The sequence below is a fragment of the Tachysurus vachellii genome, chromosome 25 (genome assembly GCF_030014155.1).
Source record: "Tachysurus vachellii isolate PV-2020 chromosome 25, HZAU_Pvac_v1, whole genome shotgun sequence".
Lineage (NCBI taxonomy): Eukaryota > Metazoa > Chordata > Actinopteri > Siluriformes > Bagridae > Tachysurus > Tachysurus vachellii.
The window spans coordinates 8803363-8826781 of NC_083484.1; the positions used below are offsets into that span (position 1 = coordinate 8803363).

The 23419-nt window shown below is 38.0% G+C and overlaps 2 protein-coding genes across 6 annotated transcripts in view; both read right to left on the reverse strand.

Moving 5' to 3' along the window:
- Nucleotides 1–18900, reverse strand: part of tmx3b (thioredoxin related transmembrane protein 3b) — a 41657-nt gene extending 22757 nt beyond the window's left edge. For 2 of the 3 annotated variants that reach the window (XM_060862339.1, XM_060862338.1), the window contains exons 1-7: nucleotides 18742–18900; nucleotides 18454–18514; nucleotides 15276–15315; nucleotides 11902–12025; nucleotides 8167–8212; nucleotides 1580–1660; nucleotides 973–1072 (exon numbers count right to left, since the gene is read on the reverse strand). In XM_060862339.1, the coding sequence (XP_060718322.1) occupies nucleotides 973–1072; nucleotides 1580–1660; nucleotides 8167–8212; nucleotides 11902–12025; nucleotides 15276–15315; nucleotides 18454–18514; nucleotides 18742–18781 (492 nt within the window). In that variant the 5' untranslated portion in view covers nucleotides 18782–18900. Of the gene's footprint in view, nucleotides 1–972; nucleotides 1073–1579; nucleotides 1661–8166; nucleotides 8213–11901; nucleotides 12026–15275; nucleotides 15316–18453; nucleotides 18621–18741 lie in introns of all 3 variants that reach the window. The other variant, XM_060862340.1, reaches the window with a different exon arrangement.
- Nucleotides 18901–22055: 3155 nt separating this feature from the next.
- Nucleotides 22056–23419, reverse strand: part of LOC132840159 (dnaJ homolog subfamily C member 13-like) — a 100191-nt gene continuing 98827 nt past the window's right edge. For all 3 annotated transcript variants that reach the window (XM_060861599.1, XM_060861598.1, XM_060861597.1), the window contains one exon: nucleotides 22056–23036. In XM_060861599.1, coding sequence (XP_060717582.1) covers nucleotides 22939–23036 — 98 coding nt within the window. In that variant the 3' untranslated portion in view covers nucleotides 22056–22938. The remainder of the gene's footprint in view (nucleotides 23037–23419) is intronic.

Below are 23419 nucleotides of genomic sequence, written 5' to 3' on the forward strand. Positions count from 1 at the left end.
AGGGAAAGAGCATGGATGAAACTGGGTAAGAAGAGTTTCATGGCCACAGCACCTCGGTTCGTGAGGATTTGAGAGTTTGGGATGAGTAGGAAAAAAGAAAAAAGAGACACATGGACCAGGGGCTGCCACCAATTGCTCTTCCACCAGGCAAATGCCCTTGCCAAGGAATGTGATTGCACTGAGACCATTCTAAAAATCCTGTTGGGAGTCAAATTATTAAATGCTTTAGTACCACCAGCTCAACGGTGGACCGAATCCTTTGCCTCTTCCATCAATCTCTTGAAAAGCGCTTTATGTTGGGTTTGGTAGACGATAACAAGGAGCTTTGACCTTACTGAGAGGAGAATCTTTCATGCTAGCATCCGAGTCATCAATAAATAATAGGTTTTGGATCCACGGTAAGGTGTGTAAGGGACAAGTTTGTTGAATTTATATTCTTGAATATGCTAATGAAATGTTGAAATACAGAGTTCCTTGATTTACTACTGGAACCACTGTCAACCAGATTTGATAAAAGTCTTGTAAATAGTGATTTAAATTTTTCCCCAGTAACAATTCTCAGGATTCTAAAGCAATTCATTTTATAAAACTTACTAAACCGATGGCCTAATTGCAACAAGTATTAAAACCAACACACAGACATGGGCATATTTTGGTATAGGTAGACATACAAATAATAATTTTTATGAAATTGTTCCAAAGGTGGAGCATTTTATGTATGAATGGTGCTATATAAACATCAGTGGTCCCCAGAAGGCTGTTTGATGCCTAGCACCAAAGATGCACATGACAAGGAGGCCTCTGTGCACCTCGTGTGAGTGAGTGAGTGAGTGAGTGAGTGAGTGAGTGAGTGTGTGTGTGTGTGTGTGTGTGTGTGTGTGAGTGAGTGAGAGAGAGAGAGAGAGAGAGAGAGAGAGAGAGAGACACAGCGAGCATGTGTTAGTGTGTGTACAGGGATATTTTAAGGCTTACCTTGAGTGGTGACTCTCCCCCTATGTACATGAATAGCACATTGTGCCTCTTCAAGACATGCTCAAACATCTGTCTGCTCGGGAGTGACCGCACAGTAGGCCTTTGAACACAAACAATAAGCCTCATAACTGGAAAGTGATCTAGACAAATAATAGCTCCAGATGTCTGCATACTGTTTCCAGACAGTGCTAACTTGTGCAGGTTCTATATACTGACAGCTAATGGACATTAGAAAAATCTCAGATATAAATAAGTCAGACGAAGGTCTGGGTTAAACGTTAGGGAGGCTAATCTGAAAATTTGTAAATAGCATAACTGAAGTCTGTTCTTGTATAAATTATATTTTTTATTCTACAGCTCAAAGATTGCATAATTTAAATGTATGCAAATTTAAATTATGCAATTCAAATTAAATTGCTATTCACAATTTATATTTGTAAATAGCATAACTGAAGCAGGTGCTTTTCCTTTTTCCAGGCAATGTGTGGGTGGCAAACATGTACAAAAACTGGCCAGTACCACAGTGTCAGTGCTACTAAAACTACAGAAAAGTCATTGAATAACCTCTAAATGATTCTAAAGCTAAAAGATTGCATGCATATCTTACCCAGCCACTCTGTTGGCAAACTCTATGATGTCATCTTTGGTCCTGGGTCCTTTATAATTGTAAGCAAGTTCCCCCTTTAGTCTGAATGAGTAAGTGAATGAGAGCAGGAGCAAGAGAGCGAGAGCAAGAGAGCGAGAGCGAGAGCGAGAGAGAGAGAGTTTATTCTGGTTGGTGATTCTTATCTTATATCTCAATATAAGGCTCAAGAGTTACAATAATATTAAATATAAAATAGACACAAACAGTAATCAGCACCTAGCTTTTAAAGAATTAAAATTTAAATATTTAATCTGATATTGTTGTTACAAAACTTTTCTAACTGTTGTTATAAAGTTCACCCTCTGTAGATGCAGCCTAATGATCTTTAATGACTCCACTAAATAGGAATAAAAATGCAAACACCTCATACATAAATGTCAACGTCCAAAACTCGCTACGCTTTTTGCTTACAGTACACTACAGAATGCTACACTTCATGAGCCCATGCAAATTCAAAATAGATTATGTTTATATATTTCCCTAACAGCACTCTTTACAAGATCTAGGTATATTTGTATGTTAGTTATAATCTAATCCTAAATAATCCAGATACACCGAGCAGGATTTAGTGAGCTCTTTACCATAATATGGAGTATGTGAATACAATCAGTGCATTCTGTTTTTTAATTGCGCTGCTTGTTTTTGATATTTAACAATGACTCCCTGTGTATTTACAGTCATGAAATGTAATTATTAAACAAAGAGTAAGAAGAGAATAAAATATGTTAATACATTAACCCTCTATCCTACTGTGTTATCTGCAGGAAGATGTACAAATCTGGCTTCCTGCAACAACATACAAGCTAATATACAAGCTGGAGACTTGTCGCTTGGTATTGCTCACTGCTGCTGGGGATGGCTACACATGTACAGCCAGGAGACACATGGAACGCTAAGGATCAGAGGTGGGAGTAAGTCACACATGTGCAAGTCACGAGTAAGTCTCAAGTCTTAACCTTCAAGTCTCAAGCAAGTCCGAGTCAATTTTTGTGAGTGGCAAGTCAAGTCAAGTCACTGCTTTATGTCAAGCAATTCAAGTCAAGTCGTAGCTTGAGTCAAGCAAGTCACAGGCAAGTCATACAGATGTTTGATGATTTAACAATGTATATATTAAACAAAGTTAAATCTACAGAATTTATGGTATTTACAGTATTTAAAACCATTCATGAACCCCATTCACTTCCATAGTGGGAAAAAAAGAATACTATGGAAGTGAATGGGGCTCATGATATCTAAATATCTAAAATATCTACATGTGTGTTCATGAAAACATAGAAATTTATACAGGTTTGTAACATCATGAGGGTGAGAAAATTATATATATATATACACACACACACACACACACACACACTCAAAGCCTAACACTGAAGACCAATTAGAAGTGCTATTGCAAAACAGCTGACTTTTCCACATAAACAGTGACCAACCATTTACACTACATTGCACTTGCAAAAAATTAAATTTGATAGAACTTTGTCACTCAATTGTGAGTGATGTGGTCACATTGTCACCCCATCATGGCTGAATACACGTTCAGCAGGTGCACCTGATGCAGGGATGGCTATAACTCTTACCGCTGCCTTGAACAAAAAGGGGAGGGTGTGCCTGTTCACAGCCCAAAACTGCAAGGAGTCCTGTCCATCACAAAATCCCGGTACCCGAACGTAATTATTTTTGGTTAATTATTGCAGCGCCTTCCATGTTTCGTCACGACTGTTGAGATTGACTAGTTAGTGCGCGCTCTCCCTCTGCTTCAGTGGCGGAACTGGGGAAACTGGGGAACGAACCAATCTCTTGTCTGATTAATCTGTTAATAGCGTAATTAATTGTTAATAGCGGATTTATTTATATAGCAACGTAACTTTCGAAATATTTTTCTGGAAAACTAAATCCTGATGTTTAATCTCAAATCTTACCGAAATTTGATGTTTTAGTATTAGTCTGCTTTAGTATACTTCTCTACCTCTCAACTCTTTATTGCCATTGATTGATGGATTTGAAATGTTGAGTGGTGCCGCGACCAAACGTCAAACGAAGACTTCTTTTGATAGGTGAAATGAGATGTCGATCAGCATCAAACTTCCAATGCTATCAAATAAAAATTCAGGGTGGCACCTGGTGTGGCCAATCAGATGTCAGGGACACCCCTCTGGCTCCGCCACTGCTCTTGCCTGCTGCGTCACGTGGTTATATTACGCTCTTGTGTGCATTCAAAAACAGATTTAAAAAATAAATAAATAAATAAATAAATAACAAAAAAAAAGTTATTTCGAGCCTTTCAAGTCACAAGTAAGTCTCAAGTCATGAATGTCAAGTCAAAGTCAAGTCGAGTCTTTTTTTTTATATTTGTCAAGCAAGTCTCAAGTCTCAAATTTCAGACTTAAGTCTGACTCGAGTCAAGTCATATGACTCGAGTCCCCCATCTCTGCTAAGGATAGAACCAATTGGAGACAATGGACTAAGCTGTTGGACGGATTTGCACTTGGGTCTTCATCACTGATCATTTGATGGCTTCACCACCCCACCTGTCTATACACAGTTGTAGAAAGGGCATTATTTATAATCACACTTTCGAGTGTCACCATGAGGATAGGTTTGTTTTTGAGTATGGTTAGTCTCAAGGCTTTCTCCTCATATCATCTTAGGGAGCTTTTCCTTGCCAACATTGCCTCAGGCTTGCTCATTAAGGCTATATATTAACTTAATTTTAAACTTTATAACTTCTATTCTACACTTTTTTTTTTTTAGTGTCATTTACTACCCTTATAGAAGTTTTTCACTCACACAATCCCATAGCCTCACACAATTCTGAGAAGACTGACAAGCTGGCTGCCCTTGTGAGATGTGAGGATTGAGAGTGCAATATACTGTAATAGTGCAATATAACATTTAATGACATTCACCACAGTTTGATAAACTGATAGAGATGATAAACACTGACAAACTGAAAGAAGGAGGACTTGAAGGAGAAGGTGTGTAACAGACATTGAGCTTCATTGAGCAGAGACATTGTAAGCGTGTGGCGGGTGCACTAAAGGTCAGTTTGAGAGCAGCTCAAGTAAAGTACAATACTGAAGTACAAAAGTAGGGTGGAGCAGAAGCTGCAGAACAACACGAGGGAGGTATAGGGGCATGAAAACCATCACAGGCTGCAATAGGGAGGGCTATAGAGCTTTGTGGAAGGGGATGCTGTGAACCAGCTCAACCTGTTTTTTAATATGTTTGACAGCTCAGACTCTACAACCATTGATTGCGCACTCTGCACCACTCTCCCCACCACCTCTCTCTCATGTAACACCTGTACAGATCCCCACACCTATTGATTGCCCACTCACCACCTCTTTGTCCCCAGACAACCCCATTCATAGCCATCGTCACTAAAATCATGTTTGCAGGAAGCTGAGGAGGCTACGTCCCGGGAAGGCAGCTGGCCCAGAAGGGCCACCTGAGTACGTGTTCAACATGAGCCTAGGCTAGAGAGAATGCCAGCGCTGTCTCACTTCAGAAAACCAGGTGACATTAGGCCAGTTGCTCTGACCTGAAGTCCTTTGTATGGCTGAATCAGAACTTGGTGTAGATCTTGACTCTTACTGTACACTCCTGGCCAAGTTCTCCTCTGAAGTGACTTCTGCCAAGACTTCCTTCTACAAGGAAAATTTTGAAGCAGCAGCACAAGACACTCTGTAAGCTCCACAACATCATTTCTTCCGACTCCACCTGCTTCATCCTCCCTGACTGCAGAAGACTTTGCCTCTTTCTAACAAGAAGATTGAGAAAATATGCAGGACCTTCAGTCTGCCCCGACTGCACCTACATCTCCAAGTCAGGATTCCCCTACTCCGGGGTGGCCAACCCGTGGCTCCCGAGCCGCATGCGGCTTTTTCCCCGGTTTCATGCGGCCCTTACGTTCATACCGAAGTTTGTATTTGTGTCTTTTTAATATGCGTGTTCGCTCCGCTCAAACGCGCATGTGAGTGGGATGAAAATACCTCAAAGTTTCCCAGTAGGAGCAAGATCATTTGAGTAAACAATTTGTGTCAAGTTCGTCTCAAAATGGCAGAAAAAAAAAAGGTGATGTTCATTTGTGCCCATGTGTATGATGTGGCTCTTTGCGGTAACACAGTAAAAAATGGTCTTGGTCTCTGACTGGTTGGACACCCCTGCCCTACTCCTTTGTTGTCACATTTCTCAACCGTAGCAGCAGAAGAGATTTTACAACTCATCCGGTCTTGCCAGCCAACCAACTGCACATTGGATCCACTTCCTTCCACTATGCTCCAGACCATCTCGCAAGAACGTCTGCCCTTTATCACCACTATCATCAATGTATCCCTAACATCTGGTCATGTACCAACTATGTTCAAGAGAGCAAGGGTTATTCCCATCCTGAAGAAATGTGCTCTGGATCCATTAGACATCAGTAACTACAGACCGGTGTCACTTCTCTCCTTTCTTTCAAAAATTCTTGAACGCATTGTCTATAATCAACTGTATGCCTAGGGTTAGGGTTATCTCTCACAGCAATCTCCAAGACAACCTCCAAGATCCCAACCAGTCATAATAATATTGTTAAAATTAAAAAAAAAACTAAATAAAATAAAATAAAAAATAACATGGGCTTCCATAGGGTGTCAATTTCTTCACATGACTGTATATATTAAGAAAAACCCTGAAAATTACCTCATTTGAACATATACAGTATTATAGGGTGGTGTGGTGTTACAGTCTTTGTGAAATCTTTTTTCTCTGTATGTTGCTACTGGATGCTTGAATTTCCTCTTGGATCACCAAAGTACCAAACAACCTACCTACCTACAATTTAGTGCAATTATAAATAATTTCTCTTCAATAACCATATAATATAATAATATACAGTCTAAGAGTGCAATTGTTTTAATAGGAACTAGTGGGAAACATATGAGTATAAGCATTAGTCATTTCCAAAAATCATTGCAGTTCTATTTAAAGTCTATTTTATCGAAGTATGGAGACTTGAGTTTGAGTGCGCCCTATTCTTATAAATATCTGTTCTATCTTTAGCTTGAAGAACGTCCAATGCCACCTTTATGGTTTCTGTTTGGTACCATCCACTGTAATCTCATGGTGATCTTTATGCTGTCCATTTGTGGTCATCCATAACAGCAGCAGCAAGTAAATTTTAGACAATGAAAACTGCAAAAAGAAGCAGCTTATCAGAATATCAAGATGGAACGGGCAGGTCCGGAATGCCAGGATCACTGCTAAGTTGGTAGTAGCATGAGTAAAGAACAGATGTAACATGCTAGTTAAAATACTCTTGAAAATAGGATGTTAACTTGCAATGTGTAATCTTCTCATTACCTAGCTACTAAAACCATAATAGTTATAATATTATAGACTATTGACCATAGAAAGAAAGTAAATTAAAAGAGAAGAACTTTATAATGGTTAAAAAAAAAAAAATTCTTCTCTAGGACAAATGAAAAAATCTAGAAAAATTGTACAATTTAAATTTTGTGCTTCTTACAGTATTGCACTAAGATAATTATAGGTGTATATCATTACAGGGTGCACCCATCTATGTATGACTATGTAGGTATTCACATTTTCTAATCAATGTACTATTGGTTGCTTTTTCCAGTTCCACTTAGTGAGTAGTGATTTGGTTGCAGCTTTGTGAACTAAAGCAGTGGAAGGAATGTTGACAGGTCCATAAGAGATACCTTCAGACTTATTAAGTTCCCTAAGAAGAGATGTGTACTGCTGTAACCTTAGCAAATGGTCAATGGGTCACCCAAGGCATGTAAAATGCAGAATTGTAGCAGTAACAGAAAACAGACTTAAATAATAGCAATAAATACAAATATTTCTTGCAATTGCTTCCATGGCATGATGCAAATATTTTTTTCCAGATAAAAGCATGACACAGGAAAGTGTACTACATTGGGGTTACTGGAATTATAAGCAGAATACATGTTGTATGTGTGTTGTATATGAATACCAAGAAGCAGTTGCATAGAAACAATCCTCTAAGTCAGGGCTGCTGCAATACTGTCAGCACCCTATTTCCTATGAACAATCCACATATCTACTCCAAGTCATAATTTTGACCTTTCAAAATTTGCATTGATAAAGTGTTTTAGTGTAAAATAAGTATAAAAGTATTTTGTTTGTTTTGATACATCTATATTTGAATTAGAATTAGCTTCATTCTGCTAATTTACTCCAGAGCTGTGTGTAACCTCTGGGAATAAAAGCAACAACACCTTACCTCCCCTGTGAGTAAAATCCTTAGTCACATAGCCACTGGGATCTCACTGGGTGGCTCACTTCTGCAGGCTTAGTTTCATTAACACCACATTTACAAAAATAACACTGCTTCAATAAAAAAGTTTTTATTGTATTTTCTTTTAACTCTTAAAATACAAGTCTACAGTTGATTTGAATACATACAAACAATGGCAGAAATAAATTTAATAATATAAATCAGTGTAGCTGAGCTGATTACTGCTACAAATTTTTCAATGTCATGCAGATACATAGAAAACTCTATTCTGAATACTCACAGTTTTATTGTCGGATAACCTCGTACTCCAAACTCAGAAGCCATGCCTGTAATAAATCAAATTGAATAATTACACACAGCTTAGGATTTTATAATTTAAGCAGACATACATTGTGTGGCAGGTTGTTTTCTTGTTTATTTGATGTTGATTTTAGCTGAACCCAAATCAAGATGATCATGATGTTCATGATGACCATGACACACAAAGATGTTATTCTGAGAATATGATTATAACCTTGATTTGTAAAGAAGAACTAAGAAGATGCCAAGGGAACAGAATTATTAGAAGACATTAATACTATTTATAAAAAAAAAAAGGGTTTTCCCCCTTCCTGATTTTTTTGCATGTTTGTCACACTTTAATGTTTCAGATCATCAAACATATGTAAATATTAGTCAAAGATAACAAGTAAACACAACACGCAGTTTTTAAATGAAGGTTTTATTATTAAGGGAAAACAAAATCGAAACCCTCATGGCCCTGAGTGAAAACGTGAAATTGTGAAAAAAATTAAAAAAAATCAGGAAGGGGCAAACACTTTCACACCACTATGTATGTATGCATGTATGTATGCATGTAATGTCCTTAAAACAAGTCAAAATGAGGCTCAGTAGTGTGTGTGGCATCCACGTGCCTGTTTGACTTCCCTACAACTCCTGGGCATGCTCTTGATGAGGTGGCGGATAGTCTCCTGAGAGATCTCCTCCTAGACCTGGACTAAAGCATTCGCCAACTCCTGGACAGTCTGTAGTGCAACGTGGCGTTGGTTGATGGAGCGAGACATGATATCCAAGATGTGCTCAATTGGATCAGGACTGGGGAACGGATGACACACTCCAGCCACATGAGGTTTAGCATTGTCTTGCATTAGGAGGAACCCAGGTCCAACCGCACCGGCATATGGTCTCATAAGGGGTCTGAGGATCTCATCTCATTACCTAATGGCAGTCAGGCTACCTCTGGCAAGCACATGGAGGGCTGTGCGGCCCTCCAAAAAATTGCCACACCATTACTGACCCACTGCCAAACCGGTCATGCTGGAGGATGTTGCAGGCAGCAGAACGTTCTCCACGGCATCTCCAGACTCTGTCACGTCTGTCACATGTGCTCAGTGTGAACCTGCTTTCATCTGAGAAGAGCACCGGGCACCAGTGGCAAATTTGCTAATCTTGGTGTTCTCTGGCAAATGCCAAACGTCCTGCCCAGTGTTGGGCTGTAAGCACAACCCCCACCTGTAGACATCGGGTTCTTATACCACCCTCATGGAGTCTGTTTCTGACCGTTTGAGCAGACACATGCACATTTGTGGCCTGCTGGAGGTAATTTTGCAGGGCTCTGGCAGTGCTCCTCCTGTTCCTCCTTGCACAAAGGTGGAGGTAGCGGTCCTGCTGCTGGGTTGTTGCCCGCCTACGGCCTCCTCCACGTCTCCTGATGTATTGGCCTGTCTCCTGTTAGCACCTCTGGACACTATGCTGACAGACACAGCAAACCTTCTTGCCACAGCTCGCATTGATGTGCCATCCTGGATGAGCTGCACTACCTGAGCCACTTGTGTGGGTTGTAGAATCCGTCTAATGCTACCATTAGAGTGAAGGCACCACTAGCATTCAAAAGAGCTTCAGCCAGAAAGCATAGGAACTGAGAAGTGGTCTGTGGTCACCACCTGCAGAACCACTCCTTTATTGGGGGTGTCTTGCTAATTGCCTATAATTTCCACCTGTTGTCTATTCCATTTGCACAACAGCATGTGAAATTGATTGTCAATCAGTGTTGCTTCCTAAGTGGGCAGTTTATTTTCAAAGAAGTGTGATTGACTTGGAGTTAGATTGTGTTGTTTAAGTGTTCCCTTTATTTTTATGGGCCTTTTTACACCTGGTCACCTTCATGTGTTTTCTCTGATCCGATAGCTATCTGATTTGTTAAAACTGTTCCATTTACATTAGGCCACATAAATGCGTCTTGGCGAATTGGATATCAATCCGATATTTCTACTCCCACCCAAAATGCAAATATATTTGACCTCATTTCCAGGGTAATTGAAATGCAACACGCTTTGGTGTATGCAGTTGTTACAAAAAACAGCATTTACTGTTTGCTGCATTTTCGCTGGCGGCAGCGGTGCATTTTAAGACCAAACGAGACACCTAGGTGAAAGATTGGAGCCAGCACTGGTGGGAAAACATATTTGTTTCTGGCGTGATGCACGACTCGCGAGTCACCTGCGAGTGACGTACTTCCATTTGAGAGGAGTATAGCGCTGACGTATGTGGCTTGAACAACCACATTCATTTACACCTGTCCAGTTTCATCTGAAATGCGTCCCAGACCACCTCCTGAAGTGGTTTGAGCGATCGGATTTATATCCGTCTCGAAACCGTTTCGGAGGGCATTTACACCTGGTCTTTTTACGATCGGATAGCTATCGGATCACAGAAAACGCATGAAGTGACCAGGTGTAAAAACCCCCTTTGAGCAGTGTATAAATTACCCTCTTTGTTAAACTTATTTAGTTTATAGATAGCTTGTAGTATATATATATATATTCATTTTAACCCTTTAAAATAAACGACAACAAAATGTTGCATTTTTTATATTAAGTATCTAGTAAGTATGCAAAGATGCCCTTGGAATATCCTGCCCAGAACCCTCATTAGGTCATTCAGTATGTTTTCTGTGATATTGCACCCCGGGTGATTTTCTGAAGACATTCTGTAGTTTTCCTGGATTTGTGTTTTTGGTCATTATGATGCCGGAACGTAAAATTTCTCTTCAGTTATCTTTCACTGGCCAGGAGGTTTCCCATACTATCTTGATTAGACATCCAGCCAAAGAAAGCAAGCAACATGCTTCACAATAGGTATGTTGTTCTTTGAAAAAGTATTCCCTTGGGGCAGATATATCTTTTCTAACTAAAGGTGAAAAGTGTCTCATTTGAGCCCAAAACACTTTCCCACATGGTCTGGGTGACTGAATGTATTCTGGATGTTCAATTTTCCATCCTACCCCACAGCCAAGATATGTGCTGTATACAAGAAATTGGTTTCACACTACCACTAACTGCCAGAAATTCCTGCTGCTTCTTTGATATTGCTGTAGGCCTCATCGTAACATCCTTATTGAGATAAGTTTTCTCCTTGTCCTGCCACCAACTCTGTAGGGCAGTCCACCACATGTAGCCATATTATTAATGTTTTATGGTACAATCACTGGTTTTGATAATCTTCTGTACTCCTCTTCTAATTACTAACTTTCAACACCAAGATACAGTGCATAATTTGTCAGCTCCTTCTGGACCAAGTTTATACAACAATGATGATGAAACATGGAATTTCAGGAATATCCGGTAATGGGGTTTAACAGAATCACTTAAGATATCTATACTACTTACCTCTGGAGATAATGTTGAATGCAACTTGTTAGCTACAGCATTAATTATAAAAGGGAATGCACACCTATGAAACATCATTTTCACTTTCTCTGAAAGATGGAAAACTGTCTGGCTTTATAAGCCACAACTCTGCTATTTCATTAAAGGTGTTTACTTTTATATACAATTTAACACCATGTATCCAAACAGTCTCAAGCTCACAGCCAAGTTAAATGTCTAAAAGCCCTTGTCACATTGGCAGCAGAAGTATCTGTCAGTTTTACGTGTTTATAAATAATCTGATAGAAACAATAGTGATGTTGGAAAAAAAATTACAAAATAAACAGAAAAAAAGAACTCAAATGTACCAGAGTATGCAGTGGCATCCATCTTTCCCACTCGGACTGGTGATCCAGAGTTCTTTAGCTCAGCTCCTACCTCATACCAGATTGGTTCCAGCTTCTTACAGTATCCACACCAGGGAGCAAAAAACTGCAACACAACAGTGATTGCAAACAAACTTTACTCAAACTGCTTAACACAAACCAAAAAACATGTATAGAAAACTGGATAGACATGAAATGCTCATCATTCTTAAAACTCCTGTAATACAATCATACTGTACCAGATGCCAAAAAATAGTATGACATTTCCTATTCAGCAGGGGGGTTGATGTTAGATGGCAGTAAACGCCCCAGATCTTCCATTTTTCATCAACCTCAGTATAAATCTGACTCTAAATCTTAACCCACATCAACTCTTGTCAAATCTACTCCATAGCAAGACAAAGATGCATGACAACTTGAGAATTGTGCAACTTTAACTGTGGTATATGGTAGATGGTCTGATGTGAGTATTTCAAAAACACATAACATTAATGCTCCTTTTCCATCAAGGCAGTTTGAGTGCTGGTTCAGAGCCAGAGCCTAATTTAAAATCAGTTCTTTCTTTTTTGACACCCAAAGAACCAGCTTTGAACCAGGAAAAGCGGTTCCGAAGTAGCACCAAAACGTTGCTGGTCTAGACTTAAGAACCACTTCCGTCAGGGGCTGGGTTACTTTTAGCGCCTTTGATAACGTACCTTAAGTATGCCAATGTTTAATACACTTTTACTTTACCGCAATATGATCAATTATCAGCACACATGATAGTAGTTAGCTACATGCTAAGGCTTTTTTCTGTGTTAATGATAAAATAATGTTATGTACTTTCTCGACTGCAACCTCCATTTATAGGGTTTTTTCCTGGGTCAGAATTGGTCTTCGGTGGTGGCTGACCGACATGGTCATCCACACACAGCAAAGAGTACACTAGTACCCACATGATCCGCAAGCCCAATATTGACATTAATTTTTAATTGAAAATAAACACAAAGAAACAGTTTGTGATTTTTTTAACCTATTTATTCATGAAAAAACAATCACTGTCAGGCTAGAGAATAAAAGAAAGCGAATACAACTTATTTTACATGTAAACATCATCGATACCAAAGTATATTTGAAATTTCAAAGGTATCACAATTTCTCTAGTTACAAATATCACAGCCTGCAGATGAACATTTAACTCGTCTCTTTTTATTCACACTGTAGAACCTTTTTACAAGATCTCTTTAGTCGATTTCATCCTGATGCGGCCCATCCACAGCCACCTTGCAGCATACGTCTAAATGCATCAAATAAAGGACATGCCATATTCATTATGACAAGGCCAAGGATATGTTTTCAGCCACTCTGTCAAAACTACTGGTACGATGTTTACTATTAGTGTAAAAAAAAAAAAAAAAGTCAGAAAGTTAAAATTTCACTTACAGCAAAAACTACAATCAAAGTCTTTCATGATATTTCATATTATGTATGATCTCTTACCTTGATGTTTGTTTCTTTTGTTCCTCATTGTTAATATTTGTTGTTCATTCTTTTTATTTTCTTTTTTTTGGGCCCTTCATTTTCTTCCAGACTGTGGCTGAGAATTATTCAGTTTTAAACCTCTTCCAAATTATATATAGACTATGCAATTATCAGACACAGATATTAACTGTCACTCTCATGGTCATCCTTTCTTGCCCTCTTTGCAAAAAAAGCTGTGATTTTTCCACGACTGGCTTTCATAGTTTTGAAAGATTAAAAATCCTTTTTTTGATAGACCTGATAATTATTTTAGTATAATCATATTAATTAAAAAGTAGCATTAAAAATGTAGCGTTAAAAGGTGTAATAGTGTAATTTTTTTACCATATAAAATTTTATAAAATTAGCAGCTAGCTTGCAACAGCTTGCTTTGTGCTTTGATATAGTTTCATCTTACTCCAGTCTAACTTTAAACTAAATGATTTTATAGGTAATTTACTACACATTGTCATAGGCCTATACATACTGTGGATTATTAAGGCTAAATTTTACTAAACACTCTTGCTAAATGGGGTAAGCACACTTACTTTCTCATTTCAGATGTGTATATTCTTCTAAGAAGTAATGATTTGTTATAGACCGGTTTAGACACTGACGGGCAGACCAATTGCTTTAACCATTCATTATAATGAATCGGCTCAAAGGAGTCATTAGGTCGAGAATCGGACTTTAGCGGACGTGTTGTTTGGGAATCCTGGCTGTTAGGACATCGCAAAAGATTTGTCCACACACACAGACACAAAACACTTCATAACTGGATAGATTTTTTTTTTTTTTTTTTTTGCGTTTATTTAAAGTTATGTCAGATGCATGTGCAGAATGCTTGTCACAAGTTGTAAGAGAAGATAAGGCAACTTTTTTTTTGACTGCAATTCACACCCAGCAGTAATTCAGCAAAAATATTCTCTGAATGCACCATGTGAATGGATTCAGTATTCCGACCTTTAGGATCAGTTGATTTTGATGCAAGGGAGAGAGCAAAGACAGAACTGAAGACGGAGAGTGCCCGCGTGGGGGTGGGGCTCTGTGCTCGTTCTCTCCGTCACTCCGTCAGTAGCCTGCTTCACTCACAAAACCCAATTACAGATCAAATAAGGCTTTGGCAGGACAAAAAATCGTTTTGGCGGCCACCAAAAATTTTTCAATGTAGGAAAAACCCTGAGTTATACAAATTACATTGAGCTGCACTTACACGTTGGATTTGCCATGGTTGGATGCTAATGTATGTTCGCAAAGCCATGAGCATTAACACTAAAGCAACATCCGCCATTGTTGATGTTGTGTTTGCCGCTGCTGCGCTAACGTTGCTGGGAAAGATTAGATGTATACAGTGACGTAACACTTGGCTCTGTGATGTCTCTCTAGCCCATGGAAAGGCAAACCGGTTCTTAGAAGGCTCGCCAGTGGAACCAACTTTAAACCAGCACTAGCTCTGAACCAGCACCCAGTTCTTTCTGGTGGAAAAGGGTCATATGTGAATAGCAGTTCTGTGTGTGGAAATATCTTGTTGATTGAGTGAGTTCAGAAGAAAATGGCCAGATATGTTCAAACAGCAGGGGGGATATAGTAACTCATATCAAAAGGTTTTATAGCCATAGTAGGCATGGAATCATTGGCATAGACTCACACAAACTGGACCAAACTACATAAATGAGCAGGTCCACAGGTGTTCCTATTACATTTATGCCATTTGGCAGACACACTTTTATCTACTAATGTGAAGAGTGAGTGTATTTTTCATCCAAATCCCAAGATGGCTTACTCTACCAAGCAGCAGATCCAATTCTGGTTTTAAGCCCAATGTGTAATTGTGTATGTGTAAAAATAACACTTACATCCACCAGCCAGACATCATCCATTCTCTTGTCTTTGAATCTACAGGATGGATATAAGTGTAATCAATGTGCATGCATTAAACTTAAGACTTTTTACACAAGAAACAGTGCACATAAGAGTAGCACAATCAGGGATTTAAACTTTAATATTAACTTGATCAGCATGGTTAAAGATCAGTTCAAGTTCAGTTCAGTTCAGTTCAACTTTATTTCATTTCCCGAAGGCAATTTTGTTGCAGCATACAGGCATATCACAAAAACAAAAAACAAACAGACCATAAAGAAACAACACATTCGCACAATTCACAAGAATTATAAACTTTACCTCGTATTTAAAAGTTTAACAGCTGATGGAACAAATGAATGTTTGAACCTATTTGTTTTACTACTAATGATCCTGTACCTAATACCCGAGGGTAGAAGGTCAAACTCATTATACATAGGGTGGGAATCATCTGATAATATAGTCTGGGCTTACCCCAAAACCCCTCTGCAATATAACTGGGCCATAGACATCTGCTTCCTCCCTGTTATTTTACTTCCCTGATTTGCAATTCTCTCTAAACTTCTCTTATTTTTCACATTTAGAGAATTAAACCAACACACAAGTGAAAAGGACAGCAATGACTCAACATAGGATCTGTAAAACATACTCATCAGTGTTTTGTCCACATTAAATGACCTTAATTTCCGCAGACAATACAATCTTTGCTGCCCCCTCTTACACAAAACCTCAGTGTTTGGAGAAAAGGACAATTTATTGTCCAAAATAGTACCCAAGTATTTATACTGTTCCACACTCTCAATACTCACTCCATATATACTAGTTTGTTGGAGTTGAATAGGTTTCCTCTGAGTACTAAAATCAATAATCATTTCCTTAGTTTTGAGAGCATTTAGTTTTAAGAAAGCATTTTGACACCAGCTCACAAAATCATCAACCACAGGACCCTGCATTGTGTCCTCCTCACTCAGTAGACTGACAATTACAGAATCATCAACAAATTTTAAAATGTGTCTATTTTTAATGTGCTCTATAAATAAAGTTGACTTGACTTGACTTTAAAGCTACTCCTACAGTCATTTGTGTATAAAATAAACAATAGAGGGGATAGGACACACCCCTGAGGTGACCCAGTAGATGACACCAACCATTCAGAAAAGCAATCATTAACTTTAACTCTTTGTGTTCTCTGCACAAGAAAATCCAAGATCCACCCTACCAGACTGTAATTCAGCTCAAATTCATTAATAAGTTTCTCAACTAAAATATGTGGCTGAATGGTATTAAAAGCGGATGAGAAATCAATAAAAAGTAATTTAACAAATGTTTTTGGCTTATCCAAATGCTGAAGTACTAAGTGTAAGAGAGTTGCTACTGCATCCTCTACACCTCTCTTAGCCCTATAGGCAAATTGGAGGGGATCTAACAAGCTCTGAGTTCTTTGCATAATCTCTCTCTTTACTAAATGTTCAAAACATTTCATCACCAGAGACATAAGCGCCACCGGTCTAAAATCCTCTATCGTTCGTACATTCTTCATTTTAGGTACTGGGATCACTGTAGACTGCTTCCACTGTGCAGGTACTTTTTGTTGTTGAAGGGACAAAACGAAAATTTTATAAAATATTGGTCCTAACTGCTCCGCACATTCCCTAAGTAGTCGACCACTAATATCAGGCCCAGGTGCTTTACTAATTTTACACTGTTTAAAAACGGTCATCACATCTTCCACATTAAAAAACGTGCCATCATACTCCCGTTTGGCATTGACTTTACATTCATTTTTCAAATTCTCAATTTCTTGGTTAAAATCATAGGAATGAAATCTTAAATAAAAATTATTAAATTCCTGTGACAAAATTGCATCTGAACTGAATTCCTTCAAATTAATTCTATTTTTTGTTGTCCTATTTTCTTGACCTGTTATTAAGTGCATCCCCTCCCAAACAGAGCCTAAATTTCCCTTTCTTAGTTTTAACTCAAGATCTTCCTTGTAGGCTACTTTAGCTCTCTTAATTTCATGTTTAATTTCTATTTTTAGCCTATCATGTTCCTCAATATTTCCTTCTTTAAAAGCCCTATTTCATTTAGATAGAAGGATCTTAATTGATTTTGTGACCCACGGCTTACTGTTTGGAAATATTCGAACCGTTTTCTCAGGAATTAACATATCCTCACAAAACAATTATTAACAATTACATTACATCACTTGCTTCATCAACATCTGAATCAGTATCCATAAAAACTGTCCAGTCTGTACATTCCATGCACCCTTTTAAACATCAGACCAGTCTTTTATCTTCATTACCCGTGACTTCTCTCGTTTCAGAACAGTTTTATATACTGGAACAAGTAATACCATATTATGATCTGAAGTTCCCAAAGGTGGTTTTCCAAATGACTTATACACTCCTTTAATGGATCCATAGCATAAGTCCAAAATTTTATCTTTACGTGTTGGGCAGGTCACAGGGCCCCAGGATTTCACCAATGTACAATTATTCATAACAGCAAATAAGCATGGGGCTAAAAATGGGCAAATCATTAACAAGTTAAACACAAGTTGGATGTAACCTTTTTGTAGTTTAGATGGAAAGAAATAGAAGAATCACAGCTAAACGAGAATAGGGTCAATTATGCTCAATGATGTAATAACAACAAATTACCATCCAGCTAAAAAAAATCTATTCGGCTATTTTCCAAAACACAGACTAAACTGGTAGTCAATATTTGCCGGGTGCAACTAAGTGTTGGTAGAAAGGAAACTGTTGCTGAATTACTGTATCTAATGCTACAGCACAACCAAGGTATTTAAGTAAATATCACAACAGCTAAAACATCAACTATTATGTAAAAAAAGACGGTGGATTATTTACCAGCTGGCAACGATGTTCTAAAAATGGTAGTATATTATGTCAGGGCGATAGCAAAATCTATTAGGTTGCTCCTAATTTGTCCATTTTATTATTATTTGTGGGATCAGGATCAGCATTATTTCATGAAACACAACACAACTCATGTTACACGTCAAAGAAGAAAAGACAAAGTTGGGTTCGTTTACTGCCCAGAAACTTGAATTCAGTTGATAAATGAAATGTAATTTTAAGGCAATTTAGGCAAACAATGATGAATAAAGCATATTTGAAATCGTAAGTAAAACAAATGGTCACTTACGTGTCATCGAGGTCCTCCACAAATGCAAAAACGACGGAACTTAAAAGAACCGTCGTGATCACTGGAGGAAAATATATGCGGTTAAAACCAATCAACCAAAGAAATTCATCCACAGGAAACCTGCCCTACTGCCTCTAAGGCATCAGCTTGTTAGCCAGGCCAACTCGCTACACAACACAGAACAGGGACACAAACTAAATTACTAATAAAACGATTCCTAAAAACGAGCCTATAGTTGTACATTAACAAATAGCACTCTGACAAGCCATTTCAATTTTATACGTGTACCTCCACAATTCCAAGATTTCATTCCGTTCACTTTTACCATCTTTGCCACTGGAAAATCATCAAACAGGAAACGCTACATGTAACAGCATACGTCTGAGCATGCGCAGGCAAAGCTGTGGATTCGTAAATCAGAGGGGTTTGTTCCTGTTTCGGTGCACAGCAGTGGAGTGGGTGAGGGAGTATAAAGAGCATGCGCACGCGCAAGCGCGCTCACACAAATTTAAAAAAGAAAAAAAAATCAGAAACTGAATTAAGCAACTGGATCGCGATTATTAAAGAAAAATACAGATTTACCAAAAAACCTCAAATACCATGCACATCACTTTTAGCGATAGAGTTTCATTGCCGTTAGCTGGCCGCCATCCCATAAGGCTGTAACAAAAGTTTCACATATCTGAAACAGATGGACATTTGTTAGGAGGTGGAGCCTAGGACAATATAACAATGCGGACACTGAATGGGGGTGTGCGTGAAGGGGATGTCTGGTTGAAGAGGGTATTTACTTTGCTGTATACAGACTGTATACTGGTCGACGCTATTTGATGTAAAAGTCATGTAGCGTTTTTGCGTTGTCTGTCTGCGCTGTGTTTGTCCTACGCTGTGTTTGTTCTGCTTGTGCTGCGCTCTGCTTGTGCTGGGGCCTGTTTCAGAAAGGTGGTTCAACCAACTCTGAGTTTAAACTTGAACTCTGAGTTGACAAACCCTGAGATGGGAAACTCTGAGTTTTCGGTTACAGAACAGCTGAAATGAGTTCGTATTATCAACTCTATATTGACTGACTGAGTTAAGCGCGTGCACTACATCTAAAAAAAGCCATTATCAATGGAGCGCAGATATAATGAGTCACCATGGCAACAGCGTCAGACAAAAAAAAAGTCTGCATATTTCTCACCAGCAGAACTGGAAGTGCTTATGCAAGCATATGGAGAATATGAACACGTTTAAAAAAAAAAGCAACACTGCTGTGTATATATATATCAACATATATATATCATCACTATATATAGTGATATATATATATGCTATATTTCTTTTTTTTTTTTTTTTATAAAAAAAAAGGTATATTTTTAATGTAACCTTCTCCCTCTAGTTACACACTTTGTTCAATTCAAGGATAATTCATGCGGTTGTATATTGTTTATTTGAAAGCATTAGAAGTGCAGTTTCTTGTCTCTCCTTATTGTTCAAGTGGTTGATGTTGATTTGGGATTTAGAAAGTAATTAATAAGTAGCCCAAATTAGTAAGTAGACCAATACTTTCTAGAGATAGTAATTATTACATTAATCTAATTAGACTTGTTGAAGATGTAATTTGTAGTTAGTAATTAAGAACTATTTTAGAGTAAATTCCCAACTGTTATAATATCAGAGGTGAAACCGGAAGAACAGTATTTTATTTTATCAGGAAACACAAAAATGGTCAGAAAGCGCTTAAGAGCGAGGCACACTTTTCTGACCGCTCTGCAAAGTAGCCTTACTAATATGTACTGCATCCCCGATGTTATACACAAAACTACAATTTGCAAAGAAACATAAGGCAACGCAAAGCATCTGCTCGGATGAAAGAGCACGGCCGCGATGGCTGATGTAAGGATGGATGAGATTATGGATCTTATTGACTGAATAAAAATGCATAGGGATGTGACAAAATCCACTCTGGGCTCAGAAAATTAATACAGACTCTTCATCAACAGGATCGTCCATAAAAGGACACTTCATTTCATTCATTTTACATTTAGCAGACCACCTTACCCCTTTATACAACTGAGCAATTGTGTCCACAAAAACCTTAGCGGACCTGGGATTTGAACCCCTCACCTTCTGAGCAGTAGTCCAACACCTTAACCACTGAGCTACCACATCCCACATCAGGACAGTCAACTTTTAAAGACAGGCAAGAGTGACATCTCCGTCACTGAACACAATTTAACCAAATACAATGTATTTATTCAATTTACATTTATTAATTTACAGACACTCATGAAAAACTGATGCTGATTATCTGCGAAACATTCTCTAACAGCAGTCAAAATGTCATTGTTTGTGTCAAACAATTTGTGAATTTGTTGTAACATTAAAACAGGAGATCATGACTTACTCTGTGCTCAAAGTGATGCTTGCAGCTCCAGTGGTTTTCTCTGTGGGTGAACGAGGATGATGCTGAAAAATTCCAGGATATGTTTTTTTTTCATTGGTTGTTGCGTAAAATCGTACCCAGATACAATAGTGATATTTTCTGATTGGCTATTGTGTAGCCTCTTTTTTGATTGGCTGATAAGTGTCAGGCTCAACTAAGAACTCCAGGGGAGCTTGATTCCTGCCCGGTTCCATAGAGAGAGCGGTGCGGACAGATACATTTTGGGCGCTGCAGTATATTAAATATATGATAAATAGTATGTTTTTTTCTGCGTGACAAATACAATGTGTGGCGGGAGAGCGTGACAAACGACCCGATTGAGTGAGCGTGACACTTTAATAGCGTTAATTAAAGACAAGTTCCAGAACCTCAGAATATAAAGGAGCTTAAAATCTTCTCTATGGCAGCATGGATCAATATCCCTTCACAAATGTCTTCTCTCTTTTGTAAGAAAAATGTACACTACTTAAAATGTCTTTGCTTAAATAAAACTGTATAATGTTCATTTCAATTTTATTTGTATAGAGCTTTTAAAATGGACATTGTCTCAAAGCAGCTTTAAAGAATATAAAAATTCTGAATAAAAATGTAAAGTTTAGAATTTTTATGTATTCCTAATGAGCAAGTATCCCAAATGCAAGTAAAACCTCAAAGACCTATACTCAAAAGAGAACCAACCCATCCTCATCTGGGATAGAGTATGATTAAAAAGCATTTCCTTTATGCAACTATATACAGTATATAGTCTGGAGAGCAAAAGCAGTCAGGAACTCCGGGAGCTCAGAAGTAGCATGTGCAGCTTGAGAGAGATGATTTTGTGAAGTTAATAGAGTGAGAGAGAACAATAGAGATTAGGTATGTTTGTGTTCTTGTAATTGTTAAGGACAACGTGTGCCCAGTATTAACCAAGGATCCACTGTCACCCTGAGCAGGAAGTTCTTACTGACCATAAATAATACATTTATAAATAAATACTTTGAGGCTGATTTTGACCTAATTGTGGATTAAATATACTTATTCATCTAAACAATTTCTTGAATATACAAAATAATGACTACAGTGACGTGCAACCCCTGGGCTCACAGTGGCAGTAATACACCACACTGTACTCACTAACAATTCTGTTTCACGTTCAGCTGGTGTTTGGACAGACAATGACAAAAATGTGGAACAAAGACAATGTGGATTCCCTTTTATTCTTAAAATTGTATGTACAAGTGTGACAGATATTTTTAAAATGTACATTCAATATAGAAAGTTTATATATGCCTATGCCATATTATATAGACAGTGACAACTGCACTAATTGTTCACATATATTTAATCAGTCAGCGTCATTTTTCTTGGAAACTTTTACAGAAGCTCATTCTTTCAAGTGGTGAAAATCATCATTTAAGTACTCAGCTGGTTATAAATATCTGAGTGATTTCTTTGCATTCCAAAGTGAGAAAAACAGAAAATGCAGGATGTCTATAGAGACATAAGAGAAGTTTGAAGACAGCTCAGTCTATGGGTTTTTGGAGCTAAAAGTGGCAGTTAATTAAGTTTCGGGTTAACAGAAAAAACAACTAGTTAAGAAATCACTGAATGGCATGACAAAACTGCTGGTCTGGAAATTCATAATAGACAAAGATTTTCTTAAAATAATAAGCCATGACGACAGCATGGAAAGCATGGCACAGAAATTAATGTGATGGGGAAAGGACTAAAGGAAGGGTTGACTCCCTAAAAGGTGCATTATTTTCGGGGTCTTTTTTCCTCCAGCAAAAAAAAATATTTTTATACAAAAGTAAATATTTCCTCTGCTTTGAAAATTATAGAATGTAATAATTGGAACAAAAGCAAAAGACTTAAAAAGAAAAGTAAATAATTAATGACTAAGAGATCACCATAGCGACACAAAGGACCTAGCAGCACACATTTAGAGGAAAGTTTATACAAGGGCTGTAATCTACCCAACCCCCTCCTCTTTATTTAAGTCATTTATTGGTATGTCTCTTCAAGTCTGCTTCACTTAGGAAAGTGGTGCATGCTCTGAATTGGTAGTCCACTTTTGGTTTTCATCCCAGGTCTCCAATGTCATTGTCTACAGGTGGTGGGACACTGGACAGAACTGTAGCACCTGTGCCAGCAGTTAGATAGCCCGCTACTGCTGGACCTTAAAACACACAAAAACCCAGGATTATACACAAATATCTGGTGTTAAAACACACACACTGATGGACACAACATAATACACTTGAACATATGATATAAACATTATATGCTGCATCATGGTATACACATGACAGCAGTACACAGCAGTACACTTATATAAAAAGCCATGTTGTACAAGATCTCCATCATTGACACCTTTGTTCTGCACATTTAAACTACATTCAGCAAGTTTAAATGATAAAAGATAATTTTTTTTGGAATATGTGTATTACAGTGGTGTGAAAAACAAATTTAAATATTAGTCAAAGATAACAAGTAAACACAACATGCAGTTTTTAAATTAAGGTTTTTATTATTAAGGGAAAACAAAATTCAAACCCACAT